The following is a 17,259-nucleotide window of genomic DNA, read 5'->3' as shown; positions in this document are numbered from 1 at the left end:
TTGCCAAAAGCATTTTGCTCTAGGGAAGATATATTCTACTAGTCACTGTAAGGACCCAGAACTGGGGCGGAAGCCGAGTTGTTTTGCTTTTATACAACAGCTAAAGAAAAGCTATGCTCATGAGAGCAAACATGAGGTAAAACACCATGCCACTCAGAGCAACCAGCCTGTCTCCTTAGAATATCGCACTCCCACAGGAGAACTAGTGGAACTCAGCCTAGCATGAAATGCATAACCCAGGCCAAGACCTCTGGGCAAGTACAATATGCTTGAGGGTATTCTTGGACATTAAGATGGAAAGGCGTTTAAATAAAATTGAACACAGGGAAGAATGTTAAATTAAATAAAAAAAATACAGATATATCTACATAAAAAGTAATCTCCAGAGAAAGGAGATTAAAATTTGACATAAGGGCTGGTGAGATGGCTCAGTGGGTAAGAGCACCCGACTGCTCTTCCAAAGGTCCGGAGTTCAAATCCCAGCAACCACATGGTGGCTCACAACCATCCGTAACGAGATCTGACTCCCTCTTCTGGAGTATCTGAAGACAGCCTATAGTGTACTTACATATAATAAATAAATAAATATTAAAAAAATTTTTGACATAAATGTTTTCAAGGGGACACAGGTACTAAATAAACTCATGCCTTTGATCCCAGTACTTGGGAGACAAAGACAGAGACAGGTAGGTTCCTTTGTGAGTTCAAGGCCAGCCTGGTCTACAGAGCAAATCCAGGACAGCCCAACTACGCAGAGAAACCCTGTCTTTAGAAATAATAATAAACATATGCCATTGTAGAGGAGGATATTTGGACTCCATACAGTCTTGTTCTGATTTAGTAATATGAAAATGGTTAGATTGCCAATGGTGATAGTGACATTGTACTTCCTCTTTGAGAGAGGTCAAAATGGAGTAGACTGATTGGATCAGTCTATATTTATAATGACTTCAAACTGTGAGACGACAAAAATATGTCATGTGGGAAGAGGGGCTTTTTATTTGTGTCAACAGAAAAGGAAAAGGGGCTTTGGATTCCATCCAAAATAATAAGAATCAGATATCATAGAGGGAAATCTCCTATAGATCTTGGCTGCAGCAAGAAAGGAGAAAATTACAAGGACCAAACGACCCGGTAATGTATAATGCTAAACCCTCTATTGAAACAACTCTGAAATTGGCTGGGACATATACGTCTCCAGCTAGAACTTCAGCTCACATGGCCAATAAATCTTACTGGCTACAGAATGCTCATAAGTTATTATTACACATCATCCTTTCGGATGACATGAATGGAGACTTTTATTGCAGTTTGGTTATGTAATCATACTAAAAACACACAGATGTTTTTCACATGCTCACACAAAAAGAAGATAATTGTTAACAGACTTGTAAACCTTGCACATTCCTTACATATATTAATGCAGAACTGGGTATTACTTGTAAAAGCTTGTATGTCATTTGGGGGGGGGTGATTACAAATAATTATGATCTTGACAGGGAGGAAGCAAAACAGGGAGCTTCGACCCAGGGAGTTACATCTTTCCTTTCCTCTTCTCTCTCCTTCTTATCTTTTATCTTTCTTAGATTAAGGGAAGGGTGTTGAGAAGTAAGGGGGAATATAGAATTATCATATAGAAATAATGGACTAAAAGGGTAGATTATTGAATCTACTCTTCAACTTCAGAGCTATTGATATTCTCAGATAAGGTTATTTTTGTTACACTGGTACATGTTGCATATCTATACAGATTTCAGGTTTTCATAGGTATGAATCTTTGTATATTGATATAAAATTTAAGGTTAATTTTGTTTCAATATAACACATGTATGTTTCAACTCGTATATAGATGTGCCTTGCAGCTCATTTGAATACTCCGGGTTTAATTCCAGCCCTTTTATAGCTGCTATTGCAAACTATTAGCGAAATGTTTGTCTGTTTCTGCATACGCAGATATTTCTTTCCTTACAAGTCTCTGATGGGGATGAAAACTAGATAATCGTGAAAGAGGAAAATTACTGAACACCTGAACTGTTCCTGAACTCTCTTACCCCTCCCATCCAGAGACTGTTCCCGGAGCACTCCTGAACTTTTTACCCCAAGGTACCCCCTCCCAATTGGAAACTGCTCCAGGAACATTTTTTAGATAAGGGTCTCCTGGAACGAACAAACCTAGTCCTACCCCTCCTAACTGAAGACTGTTCCAAGAACATTTTTGAGATAGGGGCCTCCTTGTACTACCCCAGAATGTTCCAATAGATCGAATACATTGCCAAAATATAGGACACGACCCCTTGGTGACGTAAAACTTGTACTTTTCCCCTGGCTATTTCCTATAAAAGCCTGTAAAAATTTGGGCCGGGCGCCGAATCTCCTCTGCACCTTGCTGGCTGCATGAGTTTCGACCCCAGATATCTGGTATATGTGCTTTTTTATGTGCTTTCTTGTCGTTGCTGTATTAAATCTTACTCTCTATACATCTTAAGTTCGGTCTCAGTGTCTTCTTGGGTGCGCGGCTGCCCCGAGGCTTGAGTGAGTGTCTCCCTTTGGGAGTCTTAGAGTCTTTCATTCGTAGTCTTGCTATAAGTTTAAGTTGTGAGGGAGCTAAGAAAATGTTGTCGGGTCTAAGGAGATGTTTTAAGGACTGTAAATGAAGGCTAGAAGGTCCAGGAGATGCCTTATGAAAATTGTAGGAAAATATAAACAGGTGTTTTAGGTTGGTAATGCAAATTAGGATAGAAAGGGAGTTAGAACTGAACTCATCAAGATAGGGTAAATACTAGAGTTCTCTCTTCAACGATTGCCAAGTAAACTGGGCTGAACACTGTGAATGTAATTCTTACCTGAGAGTTCTTGTCATTTTTCTTATTACATATAGTTTTTTATGAGATAAAAAGCCTTTATTGGCCGGGTGGTGGTGGCGCACACCTTTAATCCCAGCACTTGGGAGGCAAAGGCAGGCGGATTTCTGACTTTGAGTCCAGCCTGGTCTACAAAGTGAGTTCCAGGACAGCCAGGGCTATACAAAGAAACCCTGTCTTGAAAAACAAACAAAAAAGCCTTTATTGGACTAAAAAGGGGGAAGTTGGGGTACACTGTGTGAAATTGTATCTCTGTCCTTCCTCACCTTAGGTATTCTCTTACTTTAACAAAAATCTGATGGTCAATTAGCTGGGCAGGAAGTGGAAGGCAGGACTTCCTGAGAGAGAGAAAGGAACTCTGGGAAGGAAGAGGACAGCCTTTTCTTTTCTTTTCTTTTTTTTTCCTGATCGTTTCTTTATTAATAAGTAGAGATACACAAAGACTTGATAAAAAGTACATAAAAGGCTCAAGAGGACAGCCTTTTCACTAGGAGACATAAGAGGGGACAGACGTGACTATGGGCCTGGATGGGACTAAGTGGTGGCTTAACTTATATGAGCTAGTTAAGAGTCTGCCCAGCTAGGCCTAAGCTTTGAAATATTAAAAGGTCTTTGTGTGATTATTTGGGAAACAGCTGGTTAAGGACTAACTACTGATGCTGTATTAATCTCCAGCACTAATTAATATATACAAAACATAATAATCATTTAATTTACCTCTTAGTTCAGCCTGCTGTGATTTTATTACAGTGCCTTGGACTGAAAAGTTCATATGCAACAACAATTTGTGGGTCACTGTTCTGTTCTTGAGATGGGGAAGTTCAAGATTAAAGTGCCAGTAGCTTGGATATCTGGTGAAGGTTTCATGAGGCCTCGTGAGGCTTGTTTTCTGTATTCTCACACAGCTTAATTCTCTCTCAGTGTTGTTTCCTCTCTATGGCTACTACATACAGCTCCAGAGACTGAGCCAGCAATGAAGAATGGCAGAGGCAGTGTTGCATAAGACAAGATTTCCGTCCACTCTGTGGCTCCTAGAGCTGCCTGGTGCCTACAGGCTGCTTGGCTGGCACGGCACTGCCTCTCCTGCTATCCACGTCTATGCTTCTCCCTTAAAGGGGTCCATGTCCTCAGTTCTTATTCTCTTTCCAGTTGACAACAAAACCTATCTTTAGGATGACTGTGGGTCTTGGATGGCAGGTTCTGGAGCTGGAGAGTTGACTCTAAGGTTAAGAGCCCTGGCTGATCTTCAAGAGGACCCAGGTTCAATTCCAAGTACCCACATGGCATCTCACAACGGTCTCTAATCAGATACCCTCACACAGACTTCCACACACTACATACTGAGTAAACTGGAGAGCTCTCTCTCCATCCTCAGAACCTGCCATCCAAGACCCAGAGTCACCCTAAAGATAGATAGGTTTTGTTAACAACTGGAAAGAGAATAAGAAATGAGATCATGGAACCCCTTAAGGGAGAAGCGCGAAATAAAAGTAAATAAAAAATAAATAATTGTTTTGGTTTTTTTTTTTTTTTAAGTAGGCTCTTAGAGGTTGGAAAGCAAATTCACTAGCCTGCGATTCTGAGAGGAAGTGTCATGTGACACACACTGCCACAGACACCAGGGAGTGCCCTGTCAGGGGCCCTGCCTTGTCCCTTCATTACCTCATTGTCAACACTCAGCCATCAAATGTTGCCCATGCTGAGGACAGTGAAGACAGTGGTAGGATAACTTCCTGCTCTGCTCTCCACGCTGCTAAGCTCTTCTGAGGACTCCCTGGTCAATCTCACTGTCTTGAGGAGGTGGGTTAAGCATGTGCTCAGGCTATGGGGGTTTTGTGCCCCACTTTGTTATAACAGTGGCTTATCATTGGAGTAACCATGTTGAATAAACTATTTGCAATGCTTGGAACATTCCAAGGATCAACTTTACTGATGTTGGAATGGGTAGTTAGTTATGCATAAGGTAGCTTACAAAAATTTGCTTTTAGTTAAATGTTTACTAAGTCCTGATAAAAATCTCAGATGAGGTAAACAAATGGAACCACCAAGGCTTGTAGAGTTTTGAGTATTCCTCTCAAGCCAACAGGTCGGACATGGACCAATGTAATAAAAATGCAAAAATAGAAGACGTCAGATTTCTTGCTTTAAATGATTATGTAAACAAGTATTATAAAACTACTGAAAAGGTAAACTAGTATTCTCTGGAAGTTACTTTTGTCCTTGGGAACATCTCAGTATTATGAAAATTGCTAAGCTTATTCAAAGCCTTTCCTAAAGTGAATTTCAGAGAGCACACGGACTCGCTGAGAGAATTTAAGGAGTCGTACTGAATTAGTTGGTGAAGCCCAGCAGCAGCTAAACAGCCCACTGGCATGCATGCTGTAACATCAGCAGTGAACTTAAAGGCGTCACCTTCTTACTGGAACACCGGGACTCTTCAGCCAATTTGACAGTAATTTCAGTCTTTAGAAAACACAGTAAGATATACAGTGGCCAGACCTGGAGCTGCAGTCAGTGGTCACTGCTTGGCCAGGGTCTTCACATACATGCTCATGGGTATCTCTTGCTCACAAACCAGCCACTGTAGTCCTGGCTCTATTTCCCTCTCGCTGATTAAAGAACCTTGTATGAAACTACAAAAGAGGATTAACGTTTTCTAAAGAGTTCTCTGAAAAGAATAAGTTGGCTCAAATTTACTTTTTGAAAAATGTTGACTATGCACTATTAATAGATATTAGGACAATGACCATTTCAGTTTCCTTAGCAGTCAAGATCAATAATTACTGGGGTACTGGGGGGGGGGTGCCTGCCTTTAATCCTAGCATCCAGGCAGAGCCAGGTGGATCTCTGTGAGTTCGAGGCCACCTTGGCTTACAGAGCAAGTTCCAGGACAGCCAGGCCTACACAAAGAAACCCTGTTTCAAAAAAACTCGTTAATCGAGCCGGGCGGTGGTGGCGCACGCCTTTAATCCCAGCACTTAGGAGGCAGAGCCAGGTGGATTTCTGACTTCGAAGCCAGCCTGGTCTACAAAGTGAGTTCCAAGACAGCCAGGGCTATACAGAGAAACCCTGTCTCGAAAAGAAAAAAAATCATTAATCAATGGAATGAAGAACTTTAAGCATATTTAATTTTTCTAAGTCAGCAATTCTCAAACTTCCTAATGCTACAACCCCTTAATACAGTTCCTCACGTTGTGGTAACCCCCAGCCATAAAATAATTTTGTTGCTACTACATAACTGTAATTTTGCTACTGTTATGAATTTTATTTTCTGATGGTCTTAGGTGACCTCTGTGAAAACAGTCATGACCCCCACGTTGAGAACTGTTGTTCTAAGTGATGGCAGTGTTTATGAATACAGTGATGTGTCTGGCATCACAGAGCCAGGTAAGACACACTGAGAACATTATGAGCTCAGCATCTCCCTTGGAGTCATGGAGGAATGTCACAGCTTGGCTTTAGGCTTGGGACATCTTACAGTGTGAGACCAGGCCCAACCTAGGTGGATGGAGATCAGCTCTGAGCTCTGGTTCTCTTTGGGAGGTAGCCGAGGATAGAGAGCAAAGAGCATCAGTGTGGTGGTGGGGTGTGGTGGTGGGGTGTATGGGTGTGGTGTGGTGATGGGGTGTGGTGGTGGGGTGTGAGGGTGTGGTGTGGTGATGGGGTGTGGTGGTGGGGTGTGAGGGTGTGGTGTGGTGATGGGGTGTGGTGGTGGGGTGTGAGGGTGTGGTGTGGTGATGGGGTGTGGTGATGGGGTGGGGTTGGGAAGGTGGGGTGTCGGGGTGGGGGACAAGACTTGGTCTTGTGGGAGATTGTGTGCTTTCTATAATAACATTTACCAATTTTGACTTTAAGTTACTCTTGAGGCTAAAAGTTGCAGGTCTCTTGGCAAGTTGACACCTATCACTTAAAAGAGGTCCTTGTTCTTTTCTCCACAGGCTGAGCACCTAAAGCTGAGGGTTTAACTCCTTGTCAGCTAGGGAAAGTCACTTTTTGGAATAAGAAAGGAGACACTTTAAAAAGGGGTTCTAATCCTTATTTCCAAGAGAAAAGAAAAATGGAGGGAAACGATTGAAACTATCTAACTCACTCCAAGCCGTTCACGCTAGTTCTTTATTTTCTCAGAGTACGTGCTCGCGAAGTGTCTAACTCAAACATTCACCACAAGTTTAAACATAAATTCAAAAAGAAGATGGCAACAGAGATGTTTACATGAATTTCCATTAAGAGTAGTTATCTAACTAGACATTTCTCTTCTGTCACTAGCTCCGCAGGTTCATTGAAAGTTAAAAACCATAATTCTTGTGTATAAGTTAACAATGAAGTTGCATATAGATAAGCCCAGTCAATATTTTATGGTCTGTCCTAGCACCTACAATAAATCTTTCATTCCCTTTCATGACCTCTAGCTAATTGTTTTTACAGTTCTAAGAAATGTGTTCTAAGTTGTAAATGCCTGCTTTCTATCTCAGAAGTAATTATGACATGTGAAGACTGGCAGAGTTCTCACTGCAGTTTTCATATCAGAGAGGGCTTTAATAGAAGTCCTATTATAAAGGACTTAATAATTACTAGTATAATTTTAGGAATTCTTATAGGATCATCATTAAGGTGTGGTGGTGCATGCCTTTAATCCCAGCACTTGGGAGGCAGAGGCAGGCGGATTTCTGAGTTTGAGGCCAGCCTGGTCTACAGAGTGAGTTCCAGGACAGCCAGGGCTACAGAGAAACCCTGTCTTGAAAAACAAAAAACAAACAAACAAACAAAAAATAAGAAATCATCTATTTGTCTATATAGCATCACTACAAGACAGTACACACACAGAGAAAAGGCATGTTAATACTAGAAATCTTTCCTACAATGTTGTCCTTTGGCCTTGCCTGTAAGGGCTCATCCATCATGGTTCATGGTTCACCTGTCACGGTGAAACCATCTCAGGAAGATCACCTGCTAGCTCTGAGCCTCTCCTAGATGGCTCCTGGGATTAGATAAAAAAGCCCAGCTCCTGGAAGCATCGTGACTAACCTGGAATCAGGCTAGCACACACAGCTCTCATTTTAGCTGACTGTTCAGCAGTGTTAGAATGTCCCCCTGGAAATGGGTGGATGCAGCTAAGGACCTCTGACTCTGATTCATCTCTAACAGAGGTAATGGCATCAAAAGCAATAAGCACCATTATCAACCATCATCCAGGGCAGCTGGCACGGGTTTCTCATTTTCTCCCTTGTAACTGTTTTCTGGATGAGGAAGGGGAGGTGGAACACAGCATCAAGGCTGGAGAAAGCATCTGACCTTACAATTCTGCTTTCTCAAGTCTTCTAAGACAGAGAATGTGCACAGCTCCAGGGATTATTGGAAGGATAAGGGCATTTTTCTTATTAAAAATACAGCAATGCGGGGCTGGAGAGATGGCTCAGTAGTTAAGAGCACTGACTGCTCTTCTGAAGGTCCTGAGTTCAAATCCCAGCAACCACATGGTGGCTCACAACCATCTGTAATGAGATCTGATGCCCTCTTCTGGTGTGTCTGAAGTCAGCTGCAGTGTACTTACATATAGTAAATAAATTTTTTTTAAAAAAAGTACAACAACACAGATCTTTCTTCTGGCCACGGCAGCTGCACATCACCTAACACTCAGGTGAGCAGTGAATCACTGGGGAAGGCAAGTCTGTGGCTTCTCCTCAAGATCAGAATCCAGGAAGGAAGTGAGCACATGGCCTCTCCTCTTAATGGGAAGAGAAGAGATTCAAACTCCCAGTTCAAGAGCCTCGTTATGTAAAATATGGCACAATTTTCACTATGCTCATTGAAGGGAAAAGTGAAAAAATTCAAGGAGCAGATTATTAGTTTTTAGATTTTTCTCTAGACATCAGAGACCTCTGCTATCCTGGCTGTAGCTGCCATTCCTTTCTGTGGGAAGCTGGGCCTCACTCATCCGTCTTGATTTGGCTTTAGTCGCGACTAGGGCTGGTACAGTCTTCACAGCTCAGGACCTCGTGGTCTGAAAACAGACAGAAGTCAATCCGTTCATACTCCTTCTTCTCCCCACACTCAAACAAACACGCCACCAAGTCCTGTCCTTCCACAACAGCCAAATCAGAGTAGCCACTGGGCCCAGAGTTCAAGATCCACGGGCGGGACCAGCAGTTCACCTCCAACGGGTTCTGGTTGTGGTAGATGCCTAGGTTAATCCTCTTCCTCTTGCTAGTTGGATGTGAGTACAAGAGCCATGTTCCTGATGGTGTTTCAGCTCCTTTCTCCACCTCCCGAGAACTGTCCAGCAGAGGGTACTTCTGAGAAGCGGGAGCACCTTTGCCAATTGAGTCTTGATAGATGTTTGGCATCTTCAAAGGCCGGAAGCTCACTACACTACCTTGGCAGCCGGTTCGAGGCTCATGGAGTTGTGAGCTCAGGGTTGGCTTCTGAAAGCAGCCACCACTATCAGTACTAAAAGCCTCTGCTCGAAATCGGCTTGGTGTTCGGGCACTGCAGTAGAGCACAGGGTTACCAGTGGTCTCAGCCACTTCTGCCACTTGGCACTCCCCTGTCACCTGGGGCCCAATGAACTTGCCATGGTGCCATGTGACTCCAAAGTCATCACTGTAGATCATCAGGGAATGGGACTTGACTGAACACGCAAAGCAGAGAAACCAATGTGAGACATAGTAGGCATAGGCGGGGATGATCAGCCTTCCCGAGTGCAGCTGGATGCCATGACCTGGGCCCACAGCAAACGTGGCCCAGTGCTTCACCTCTGAGCCAATGACCTCCTCAGTCAAGTCTTTCACTTCACCCCAGGAGCACCCGGCATCCTCACTGCAAAGGAAGCAGAGACGGGCGGCATTTTTGCCCCACACAATTTGGCACCTCTCAGTAACATGGCCCCGCACACAGATGAAAAACAGGTACACGCGGCCAGTCTTTTTCTCCCACACAGGGCAGGGGTTCATGGTGCGATGCCCAGGTAATGTGGCCTCCATCAGTAGCCGCTGGGGGCCCCACTAGTCAAGGGAGAGAGAAGGAGACAGTGGAAGTGAGTTACTAATATGAAGACAAGAGGCTCATGAAAAGCATCAGTTCTTTTTTCAAACAATATAGGACATTGAAATGGACAGAATCTTGAAGGCCCAAATAATCACTAACTTTGCAGCTATTACAAGGTGGCTTTAAATCTGAAAAATGAAAATGCTAGACACTGTAAAAGCTGTGCTCTCTCAAGAATGTTCTTTGCTTCATCTGGACTTCCAAATCATCCTCCAATCTACAACCTCAGTGCCACCTCTGCTCGGAAGCCATCCTTGAAACTCACTCTTCTAACAGCTTAGACCAGCTATGTGACACTATCCATGTTTTTGGTAACTGTCTCCCCTTTTAGACTATGAGCTATTTGAACAATACCCAGATTGTGGACATTTGTATCTCCAATACCTGGCATGTGAGAGCAGTCAATAGACGTTTACAAAAACCAACAAGAAAGGTGGGGGCCAGTGAGATGGCTCAGAGCACAGATGCTTGCCGCCAAGCCTGGTGACCTGATTCTGGTCTCCGGGGCCCAGTGGGAGAGAGAGAGGGGACCAAGGACTTTCATTAGTCTGTTGATCACCAGACATGCATGGTGGCACATGTACACAGAGAGACAGACAGACAGACAGACACAGAGACAGAGCAGGGAGGGGAGGAAGAGAATACATTGTAATACAAAAGCAGACGATGAAACTTAAACAAAATGGATCAAAGAGGGAAGTTCCCAGCAAAGCGGGAAGCTCAGGACAGAAGGGCTTTTATCTTCCTGCACTATGGTGGGAAAGCAAGGCGTAAAGACTCAAGCAGAGTCTGACAGCCCTGCCCCAAGCCTGCCCTTATCACAATCGTGAGACACCGGGCAAACGTGATTGGCATTCCTCATTGGCCAAATGGAGAGCAAGAGAGGAGCTATGAAGGCAGTAAAGGAGATACTGCCTGGCCACACACCACAGGAGAGGCTCGAGCTTCTCACGCAGCATTTGGTAAATTTCTAGAATCCCAATAGAAAAGGGCAAAGAGCAAAATCAGACATGTCACAGAAGGAGGGAAAAAAAAGGCGTTCAACCTCACACATAAAACATTAATAGGAATTAAACTAATAGAATTTTCAATTAACATTTTTTTTTACATTATACAGTTTGGTAATTGTTGGTAAAAAAAAAATGTGGATAAATATGCCCCTTTATGTATGGGTTAGAGTATAAGAGTTGAGCTCTTCTGTACAGATACATTTATCCTTTCACAGGATGCTCAATTCTGGAAAATTATCCCAAGACCTATGTGTTCATTAAATAAAAGTCTGGAGATGTAGAATGGGGTAGAGTGCACGCCTAGCACATGTAGAACCCAGGGGTGGATCCTAGCACCACACACTGAGAGAAAAAGTACAAGGCGTTTCTTCATAAACATTTTAAAAGTGGTTTTTCATGATAGCTTCGCTTGTAATTGTAAGTATCCCAACACATGAGGTTGTGTTTAATGGGGAAAATGACCCTTTGTTCATATATAGTGATGTGGGATGGGTTCTATCCAATGTTAATCTACACTGCCCAGTAACCCTGCTCCAGGGAATTCTACTCTAGGAGCCAAGCCCAAGCAGGATAAGCCTGGTACTCTCAGGAGAATGCTGTCAGTCCAGACAGGTCTTCAAGTTGCAGTTTTCAAGAGACCAGATGTCAAATCAAGCCTGTCACTAAAAGAAGAGAGCTTTTCAGCCCAGAGAAAAGAAGTCATGAGATACAGCAAGGAGTGACTCTCTACAAAAGGGACCTTATGTTATGCATAGAAGGCAGGGAGACAAGATCAATGCATAGTTAGAAGTAGAGACAATCTCGTTTAAAACATGCAATTTTCTGTCAATGGTTAACATCTTAATATGAAGTATTATGAAAACACACCACCGTGAAAGATGTCTAGTGTTGAGTTCTTACTAGGCAGTTCTCATTATCAACTACATGCTGTAAGTGATAAAGCAGAGAACACTCAAGGACCCAAGTTCAGAAATCCAACAGGGTACACTGACTGGCCTGGCTAGTTTTAAGTCAACTTGATACAAGCTCCAGCTTGTATCTGAAAGGAGGGGATCTCAACTGAGAAAATGCTTCCACAAGATCCAGCTGTAAGGCATTTTCTTAATTACTGATTGAGAGGTGACAGCCCAGCCCATGAGAAAGCAGGCTGAGTCAGTCAGTCAGGAGCACCCCTCCACGGCCTCTGCATCGGCTCCTGCTTCCAGGTTCCTACCCTGTTTGAGTTCCTGCCCTGACTTTTCTCAGTGCTGGACTGTTACCTGGAAATATAGGATGAAATAAACCCGATTCTCCCCCAGGTTGCTTTGGTCATGGTGTTTCATCATAGCAAGAGTCAGCAATCCTAATGAGGACAGTGACTAAAGCTACGCCCCTAACCGCTAAACTAGAAGCTGCTCATGAAATCAGATTTCTATATGGAGAAATGTTTTTCCTAATTTCAAAAGTCAGTGCAGTGAGGAGAAAGCACGGGAACCATGGGACTGCAGGACAATGAGGTTCTGCAAGAGCAACCAGGAAAACAAAACAAGCAACGCCCTGGCTTAGCAGCTCACTGGCCGCACCAGCAAGAGGAGCGAGCGACACAGGTGGTGTCTGTCCTAGAGAAAATGAAACAACTAGGCCTCAGGCTCTATCAGGCCACAGGGCCGGGCCTCTGTGGGGTCTGATCTGCCAAGCTACTGATATACAGTAAAGAACTGGCAAGTCCTCAAACTACAAAATCCTCAGAAGGAATTGGGAACCACTGCCATTTAAAGCAAGGACAGAGGCTCAGCAGAGTCCCAGCGTCACTGTGTCAGTGTGACATGGCAAAGCACCCACTTTGGATATGATGCTCAGACTGTAAGAGATAGAAAAGCAGGTAGATTCAGGGATGGAGTACTCGGCAAAGCTGAGGAAACGGTGCTTCCTTCTTTGGGTGGTTTTACCAGGGCATAGGAACAAAAGGCAGGCCACGCCAGGTCTGAATGAACCACAGAGGTCTTGGGCCTGAGTCTGCTGGATTATGGATACATGACTTAGAATAAGTGACAAGGCCTTCGAGCCTCGTTTCCCCACATGCCAGACACGACTGACATCAAAGCCTAGGATACAGAAAGGCTGTGAAGATGCTATGTATCCCTGATCACACAGTAAAAGCCCCTCCCTTTCTTAGCTACCCACACCAAGTTTTACTGGCAAAGGTGAGGAGAAAAGAAGAGACCCGGAAGTGCATTCAGCTCTGAGGAGAGAAGATGAGGCCTGTAGCAGTGAATTAGTTAAACCGCTCTGGTTCCCAGTGAGCTAAACTAAGGCAGAGCATTAGAACCAGTTCTCATCAGAGCCCCATGCCCGTATCTGGAATGAGTCACCTCTACAGAGCGCCCCTTCATCAGCCCTCGTCTGAGCACCAGGTAGGCAGCATCCTCATCTCTGACTGAGGTACGTTTCTCTGCAAAGGCCAGGAAGGTGTGGGTGGGAGGAAGGTACAGCAGGGCTGGGATCCGGTAGGTCACCCTGCTCTGTTCTTCCTGCTGGAACAGGGTGCTGCTGAGGGAGCAGGGTGGGACTTCCTCCATGGCTTCTGTAAGGACAGGAAACAGTTCAGTGTGGGTCTGCATACAAGTTCCTGGTCATTTCATTGCTGAGGGCACACAGCGGGTACTTGAATGTCTACTTCTTCATATAAAGAGAACATCATAGCATCGATAGCCCAAAGCAGATATCATGAACCCTCATGCAACAACTCTGTTCTCTAGATACGTCCATTGAGTTCCAAGGTTACTCAAACGCATTTGAGTAACATTCGAGATTAACAAAGCACTAGGAAAGCTTTCCCCCCATCCTGAAGCCTCAGAAAAAAAGACAGCCTGCTTTCTCATCCGTGCCAGTAAGAGGGCTTTGTCCTCTAGTCACTGTGTGAGGGGTGCACACAACAGAGGGTGGAGATTCTCAAGGGACACATCTTGGTGCTGTGATCTCAGTTCTGGGTGGTCTAATGCAGGTAGACCTGCAGCTTTGGCTGGGGTGACAAGTGTGTTAAAAGCCACACTCTTGCGTGTGACCCGCTGTGTGTAGCTCAAGGGGTTGGTACTCTGGGCTCTGGGTTTGCTCTTACTCTCAGCCCCTTCAGGATTACATTTTTTTTTCCCGCAAATTCAGCTACATGGGTCTTTGTGAAAGTCTAGCTGCCATTTGCTAGGCTAGCAGGTCTGTGACACTAATAGTAGAAGCCTCCAGAAACTGAAAGAGCCCAGAAGCCCCACTTCCCAGAGGCCACAGAAGGGACTCAGGCCAAAAAGAAAAAAAATAAACTTTAAGATTTAAGCTTCTTTCAAATTATCTGTTATCCAAGGCCCATATTCAAACAATTTATACAAGGAAGGAAGGAAGGAAGGAAGGAAGGAAGGAAGGAAGGAAGGAAGAGAGAGAAAGGAAGGGAGGAGGGAGGAAGGGAAGAAGGGAAGAAAGGGAGGGAGGGAGGAAGGGAGGGAGGGAGGGAGGGAGGGAGGGAGGGAGGAAGGAGCCCATAAGAGCTAGGCCAATGACTCCTCCCTCTGTATTTATTCAATAAACATTTCTGGGCCTACATATATCAGGCCCTTGCACTGGTGTTGAGGAGACACTTGTTCTCAAGGTTAGAACGAGTGAGGGGGGAGATAGATCACACAGAGATAGATATGAAGCAGTGAGCATTGTCTTAGAGATAAACACAAGCGCAAACAGAAAAGGCACAGCTGTGCAGCTCAAAGCCCCAGCAAAAGACCTTCTGAGAGGGTAACACTGGGCCAAGCCAGCTACCTACTCTGCCTGGGACATTCTTTTTCAGATAGTCACACAATTCCCTACCTCACTTTTCTAAGTTCTGGTCAAACCTCATCTACTACCTCCCCTCCTAAAGCTGTGCTCAGATATCATCCAGTCGCTGGGCTGTTATCTGACAACAGCTTGCCGCCTCTGTGCCTTGTTCCCTGCTTGTTTCCCCACAGGACTTCTCACTCTCAGAGGTCTCCCATAGCGTACATACTCAATGCATGCTACAAAATAAAAGATCCACGGTATCAGGTCCAAGATGGCAGTCTGTGCTCATCCCAGGCTGGACTCTGACCCAGTGAACACTCAGTGCTTCTCAGAAACCTTGTAAAGTGGGTTTCTATTTGTCAGGAAAAGCCATTACGTTCTTATCTTCTCCTACAGGCCTGTACTCTCTGGAGAGGGCCTCTAGTCTCTACTAAACCAAACAGGCTTCCAGCAGGTCAGAGGCCCCACAATAGTTCCCAGGCTATTCCAGCTAACCTGCCCTCCTTCCGATACAGCACAGTCACTTAGAACAGGCAGGACTCTCCCACCATATTTGCTATCTTTCCTGCTCCCATAGTTCTGGCAATCACCGGTCTGCTCCTCTCTCTCCCTGCCTTTTCTCTTTGCTAACCCGGGGGACCCTCAGCATTCCTCAGTCACCTTCTAGAGTGGGTTTCCATCTGTCAGTAAAAGCCACTACTTTATCTTCTCCTACGGCCCCCCAAATCTCTGAAGAGGTTGCCACCTGTGTGGCTTCCTCACTGCACCCCTTGATTACACAGGAGGGCTTTATCTCCTCACCTAGAACCAGGCGTTCTGAGCTTGCGGGTTTGGGTAACAGACAACAGTGAGCTGTGGGGGCTTTCAGTCGGCTAGTGTGACTGTGGTGAGAGGCGTGAAAGACCTGTGAGCAAAGATGGGACTAAGTTGACCAGCAGATCTAGATCCCAACAAATATATATACATATATATATGTACATATATACATATATATATATACATACACACACATACATATATATACACACACACACATATATATATGTATATGTATGTATTCCATACAGCCTAGCTGAGCCATACGATGTGCATACACACTGATGAAGTTCTCACAACGAAACCACATCATGGATCATTGTGGTGTTCTCAGTACCAAGCCCCATCATTAAGCACTGCATTATTCTATTAATTACAACCTCCTCTTAGCACCTGGGCTGGTCTTGAACTTGTGATTCTCATGCCCCAGCCTCCTGAGCGCTTGGATAACAGGAGCCAGGCACCATGACTGGCTCTCATTTGTTAAAGGTTAGTAATGTGTACTTATGAGGACCATTCTAGAATGCTTTATAAACTTTAAGGCACTATACAAATTGATGTCTTTAATTATTGGGAATGCTGACCTTTTTACAATTCGGTTTTGGTTCTGCCATCACCTCAACAATTAAATTGTCATTAATTTTCACTAATTATGATTATTCTAATAATAATGATGACAGTGGTAACACAGTAGCCTGGTCACACTTAAAGGATTCACCCAAACTATGTGCTCAGAACTAGGGGCTGAGAAGAATCTAGTACAGGTCGGCTTTGGAGTTGTTTGCTTTAGCAGATAATTCTAATTATTAATTACTGGTCCATACTCTCTCGCCTTCCAACCAGGTCCTCTCTACTCTCTTTCTCGGGGAGAGTACAGTTTAGCACGACTTCTGAAGTCAGCCTTGTTTGAAGAGGAAAACTTAGGGGAGATCACTCAGTTGCAAACCTAGTATCAAAAACATTCCACCTCGGAACCTTTTTGGTCGCCCACAACTCCCCAATAGTAAGAAGACTTCCCAGTCTCGGTTTCGCTTTGTTCCCACAGTGCTAAACTACAGCTGAAGTTTGGCTTTAGATGGAAGAAAGCAAAAATAGAATGGCCCAGAACACACTCTGGCTGTGAGGTCCTAGCTGATTCTGGCTGACTAAGTCTTCCTGATGCAGGTCCCCACAGTCCCCGGCCGAATCACCCCAGCTCACCGGCTCCGGAGGCTCTCTGGGCTCTCCCGTGGAGTCTCGGAAGAAGGCCTGAAGCTGAGCTGGGGCGGTGGAGACAGGATAGCAGCGACAGAAACCACAGACGCTGAAACAAACCCAGTGACTGCCGCGCAAGAGCTGGCAGTAAAGACACAAATATCCCTGGGGCAGTAGGGACGCGCTGGGGAGCTGACGCCAGAGGACTGAGAGCAGTATCTGGGTGTCGACCTCCCCGGCCAGGCCACGCCCCTTCACCGCGCAGTGCCCGCTGCTTGCTTCTCCACGCCCTTAACGATTGGTCTGTGGAAGGTATCACCGCCTAAAACTTCCCTAGACAGCCTAATTGTCGAGCAAAGGTTCCGGGGCTCAGAGGGGACTCCTAAAAAGATAAAAGGTGGAAGGGGGTGTTTTCACACAAAGCACTGGACACTCTCCTTACAAAAGGTTCCAAAATGTATATATGGTGGTGCGGGGCTGTGGACTTTGCTAGTGTGGTAGAGACTGTTAAATTTCATCTGTCTGGACTACAGAATGAGTTTAAGGCCACCCTG

The 17,259-nt window shown here is 44.8% G+C and overlaps 1 protein-coding gene across 1 annotated transcript; it reads right to left on the bottom strand.

Moving 5' to 3' along the window:
• Nucleotides 1-6,956: 6,956 nt before the first annotated feature.
• Neu3 (neuraminidase 3) lies at nucleotides 6,957-16,955 on the bottom strand. Its single transcript, XM_021168379.3, has 3 exons — nucleotides 16,712-16,955; nucleotides 13,267-13,478; nucleotides 6,957-9,862 (listed from the first exon to the last, which is right to left on the bottom strand). Exons 2-3 carry the CDS (start codon nucleotides 13,471-13,473, stop codon nucleotides 8,813-8,815), a joined length of 1,257 nt encoding a protein of 418 aa, XP_021024038.1. The 5' UTR covers nucleotides 13,474-13,478; nucleotides 16,712-16,955; the 3' UTR covers nucleotides 6,957-8,812.
• Nucleotides 16,956-17,259: the final 304 nt, after the last annotated feature.

This window comes from Mus caroli, unplaced genomic scaffold (genome assembly GCF_978045245.1).
Source record: "Mus caroli unplaced genomic scaffold, Mus_caroli_1 scaffold_8, whole genome shotgun sequence".
Taxonomy (NCBI): domain Eukaryota; kingdom Metazoa; phylum Chordata; class Mammalia; order Rodentia; family Muridae; genus Mus; species Mus caroli.
This window is presented reverse-complemented; position numbering and strand designations above follow the sequence as displayed.

What these genes read in the sequence shown, in the direction of transcription:
- Neu3 (XM_021168379.3), bottom strand. Translation starts at nt 13,473, where the DNA reads ATGGAGGAAGTCCCACCCTGCTCCCTCAGCAGCACCCTGTTCCAGCAG. An exon ending in TGAAGGGGCGCTCTGTAGAG is followed by an intron (nt 9,863 to 13,266) that starts GTGACTCATTCC and finishes TCCCTTGACTAG; the next exon opens with TGGGGCCCCCAGCGGCTACT.